The sequence below is a fragment of the Penaeus japonicus genome, unplaced genomic scaffold (genome assembly GCF_977035675.1).
Source record: "Penaeus japonicus unplaced genomic scaffold, GWHDUDI00000001_assembly GWHDUDI00000020, whole genome shotgun sequence".
In the NCBI taxonomy this organism is placed as follows: domain Eukaryota; kingdom Metazoa; phylum Arthropoda; class Malacostraca; order Decapoda; family Penaeidae; genus Penaeus; species Penaeus japonicus.
Window position 1 is genome coordinate 37747662 of NW_028234422.1, and position 5000 is coordinate 37752661.

General features: G+C 44.2%; 1 protein-coding gene across 1 annotated transcript in view; it reads left to right on the top strand.

The window, feature by feature from the left end:
- The window catches only part of LOC122250425 (BMP-binding endothelial regulator protein), a 20166-nt gene that overhangs the window by 14038 nt on the left and 1128 nt on the right, over positions 1-5000 (top strand). Inside the window, exons 7-10 of the mRNA XM_086548438.1 lie at positions 162-285; positions 906-1287; positions 1559-1692; positions 1930-5000. The exon at positions 1930-5000 is cut by the window's right edge and continues 1128 nt beyond it. Coding sequence (XP_086404564.1) covers positions 162-285; positions 906-1287; positions 1559-1692; positions 1930-2138 — 849 coding nt within the window. The 3' untranslated portion in view covers positions 2139-5000. The remainder of the gene's footprint in view (positions 1-161; positions 286-905; positions 1288-1558; positions 1693-1929) is intronic.

Genomic DNA, 5000 nt, shown 5'->3' on the forward strand with positions numbered 1-5000 from the left:
GTGTGTGTGTGTGTTTTTGTCTGAGCGTGTGTGTTTTTGTGTTTGTGTGTGTGTGTGTGCGTGCGTGTGTAAGTGTGTGTATCAGTGTGCCTCTATGTATGTACGCGGGCTTAACATTCACCATACTGTGGACATGGCTTTCACGTATCGCTTCCCCCCAGGTGACCTTGGGACAAAACCTCCGCATCAAGATCAACGGGCAGAAGGTGAAGCCGCCCTTCACGGAGCCCGGCGTCCTCACGCTCACCCTCGAGGGCCAGGCCGTCTCCATCGTCACGCCGAAAGGTAAGGAGGAGGGCGGGCGTCGCGTGTGGGCGGCGAGCGCAACGGCCGAGCATTTCTCTCTCGTTGTATGGGTATACAATCTATGTATTACACACACTCACACACACACACACACACTCATACACACTCATACACACACACACACACACACACACACACACACACACACACACACACACACACACACACACACACACACACACACACACACGCACGCACACGCACATATATGTGTATATATATATATATATATATATACATATACATATACATGTATATATATATATATATATATATATATATATATATATATATATATGTGTGTGTGTGTGTGTGTATATGTTTATATATGTATATATGTTTATATATGTTTATATGTATATATATATATATATATATATATATATATATATATATATATATATATATATATATGTCCATGTCTATATCTATCTCAATATATATATATATATATATATATATATATATATATATATATATATATTATATATATATACATATATATACACACACATACATACACGCACATACAGACACATGCAGTGTATGTGTGCGTGCAGCCTCCCCCTGGGCGCCCTAACCGCAGCTTGTCCCCGCAGGCATCCGCGTGCTGTGGGACGGCGGCAGCTACGTGGAGGTGGAGGTCCCGGTCTCGATGCGCGGCCACACGTGCGGCCTCTGCGGCAACTTCAACGGCAACGCCACCGACGACCTCACCACGAAGGACGGTCGGCCGGTGGCCACGGCGGGCCTCATGGCCATGTCGTGGGCCACGGGCAGGGCCAGGCTCTGCTCGCGAAGGATGCGGGAGCAGAAGAACGCGCAGGCCAAGAGGAACGAGGCCATGAGCCTGGGGTCGACGAGGCCGCAGCGCCTCACGTGCCCCGTGGCGCGCAGCAAGGCCCTCAGCCAGTGCAGCATCCTCAACTCGACCACCTTCCAGCCGTGCCACGCCGCCAGCCCCGTCGACAAGTTCTACGAGTAAGGCTTCGCGTCTCGCTTGGGATTTGGGGTCTGGGGAGGCGTTATTCTTGCTATGAAATTGCTATTTGCATCATTGCCATTACCATTACTGTTCTATCTTAATCATTAGCATCATAATGTTGATAATCACTATAGTAAGATTATCAAAACCATCTTAAACACAGGATCATACGATTCTCTGTCTGCTTTGACTCATGCCATGACACAGATTCCTGCTGTCTGCCGAAACATCCCCTCTGATTTCCGAACTTCGTATCTCCCCTCACAGATCTTGCATCCTGGACATGTGCGAGTGTAAGCCCTCCCGAAGGTGCGAGTGCGACACCCTTCAGGCGTACGCGCGCGTGTGTGAACACCTCGGGACTCCCGTGCGCAACTGGCAGTCCCAGAGCAAGTGTGGAGGTGAGTCTTCGCAGGTGGAGGTGTGGTGACTCCTGCTGCATCTTCGTCTCTTTCTTTTTTCTTTTTTCTACGTGTGGACCTCTCTCTCACTCTTTCTTTTTTTTCTTTCTTTCTTTCTTTCACTCTTTTAGGTTCCGATGCATGTGATGTAATTCAGAATAGAATACCTCAGTAATAACTCCCCGCATTTCTTCTTCCTTTGCCCCTCCCGCTTGACGCCTTGTCTCTGTCCGCCAGGCCTGGAGTGTCCCCGCGGAGCCGAGTACTTGAAGTGCGCGCCCCCGTGCCGGGCCACCTGCAAGAACCCGACTCCGAACCCCAACTGCTACATGCGCAAGTGCCGCCCCGGCTGCTACTGCCCGCCGCCGTCCGTGCTTCACCGGGGCGCCTGCATCCCTGCCACGGAGTGCCCCAAGAGAGGGAAGAAGCGCCACAGGAACCGCTGAGGGAACGCACGGGGCCTGGCTGAGGACGGCGCCGCGGGGATGTCAGGCCTCCCCATCCTGGTCAGCTGCTGGGGCGCCGAAGCCTCCTCTGCCGGCGGCGCTGGCGGCGGCGAGGCCCTGTGCTCGGCGGCTCGGGAGCCAGACCTGCCCCGGCGAGCGGTGATGTTGGCGGTGGTCGGTTCGCAGCTGCTGGTGATCATGACGCAACATGAACTCGTATGATATTGGCTCCCGAGCTCAGCTGTAGTGTTTAGGAGCGCCCTTGAACGAAATGCCAGTGTTAAGAAACAAAGAAACCGTGACAAAAATCTCTATATTAAAAATAATTATAACCTGAAGGACGGAAGGTAACCGGAACATTACAGTGGTCGCCAGAGGGAAGGAACAGAGGGACAGGAAGACCCAGGAAAGCACTGGTGATGAACGACGATCTCAATTATTCTTAGTTTTGTGTTTGATGGATAAGTGTTAGTATGTCTGTCTCTCTGTTCACGACAGGCGCTGGCGGCACTCTCAGTAATCGGCCATGATCATTTCTGTACCACTATCACTGCTAGGTTTAAGCGCTCTTACACTCGTGGCATAAGAGTGTTCCGAATACTTCTGGTATTGTCTTTACCTACAGTACGAACAAAGACAACATTAACTGACGTTCTTTTATTACGTATATCCTAAATCTTATGCGAGTAATATTAGGTGGTACAATACAATACAGGGAAGAGAAATGCAGTGCAAAGCTAGAGTCGTTTCGTCGCGTTCTCGGGATTTGTGAATCAGAAACGTCTTCGAATGTGTAAACAAGTCATCGAGATCAACAGAGCGGGACTGTCGCTGGGTTTGCATGTTACGGAAGTGTCACTGCCAAGGTGAATGCATGGTATTTATTTATCTCGAAGGACGGTGGTTGATCAACCAAATGGATGATATACGAAACAGACAACCAGGTCTTTGAAAATAACACGTATATTATGTTTAGATATGCAGCAATAGTTAGTTTTCGTATATGATATTCTCAGCTGACTTGCCAAAAGTAAAAATTAAAAAAATATATATATATTGCCTGGTAACAAGGGTTGTTCACGTTCACTGAATATTGTTGTTCATAGGTTGTTCATTGGTTAACAGTGATGAAACAAGCAAGCCTACTTTTGTGTAATGACACTTTGGAACCAATTACTCGTAGAATCCTAGAATCCTAGAATCCTTGTAGTCAGAGATCTTTCTAAAAAAAAAAAAAAAGGTTCTTGTCATTGGAAAAGGTAGTAGAGACAGGAAAGCAGCTACCTGAGTTGGCGAAGTATAGAAGAGCTTTTTGGAAGACGAGGGAGAGAGTCCATCGTTAGTCAAAGGAACCTTAATTTTTTTCCTTTCCTCCTTTTTTTATTTTTTATTTTTTTTTTGTATTGGGGATGATTTCACTCGCTTGATTTTCTTCGTTTATATAGAGAGCAACAAAGCTTTACGAGTCTTTTTTTTTATTTGGTTTTCTTTTCATTAACGAGTCAGTCTCTCCGTAAACAACCATTTTGATATTGGGGATTTTAGACCAAGATCTTGAAGGGTAAAATTATGAAATTCAGGGCAGGTTAAAAAACGAACATTTTTTTTGTTGTACTCCCTTTTTATACAAATGTTTCATTAATGAAGTACCAAAGATATTCATATATATATATATATATATATATATATAAACAATTTACCTAATAATCTTTGATCAGTCTTGAGAGTATGTTGACGAGTGGCCTATGAGAAGAAGAAAAAGGCGAGAAAAGTTTTTGAAAAGGAAAACAAAAGACAAACGCTTGGCCTTGCTTGTCGGCGCATAGGAAGAGGTTGTAGATTAAAGTTAAAATCTTTAGAAAATATTTATTCAAGGAGGATCATCAGCTTGTCTCTTGAGGTGTGTCATTATAATAAGAAAAAACACAATTGGAACGTTTGGACAATACGATTTGAAAGAGGAAATGCGAAGAAAGGAAACGGGGAGGAATCAAACAACACAATTGGAGCATCGTAGAAAAAAAAAAAAAAAACACATCGGAAAAGGGAAAAAGGAATAGGAAGAATTCAGCAAGTGGAATTTTACGAGAATGAGGAAGAGAGAAAGGAGAAGAAAGAAACGAGAGAATCAGAGAAATGCGAGAAAGAGGAAGAGCGAAGTTTTACGAGAAGCAAATCGGAATCCGTCGAGGAAACACAGTGACTTGTCCGCGCTGAATTTGTGCTGCCGATGGCGGACCTCCCGATAGAAAATCAAAGTGCACAAGGGTAAACAAACAAGCGTGAATACTTGAAATAGAATTAGAAGGTCATTTAGGCAATAATATCCCAAAGAAATGTCCAGGTTTTTTTTCCCATGTATGATCTCTCAAAGGTGTTGCCAATGTCTCACAGAAAGAAGTCTTTCACGACAAGAAACGTATTCTTTTCATGATGCTTTCCGTACTCTTTTTGTTTACGTTGCTGAAGAGATTGCTCATGAAAGTTTGATATACTTTGAAAGTACCTTTGATATATACTTTTCTCTTTCCTTTTTATCTCTATTCCATAGAACGTTTGTAAAATAAATGGTATGGCATCTCTACGTACAGAGTTAGCTGCCACGCGCTGTTAAAGTCACTCGGAAGTGTTTCTAACAGTGCTGGATGGGAATACAACTTGCTGCTTAAAAGACATTTCTGAATATTTATAAGTTAACTTCCATTAGTCGCTTCATTTACTACATGTCAGTTTCATGTCATATTTCATAATAATGTATGTGTTGTATATCATGGTACAGAAGAAAGCAAAGAAAAAGAATTGGGTATTTGTGCGTATGGAGGGACATATATGATACCATGTGTTTTGTTGCATGTGCCTTGT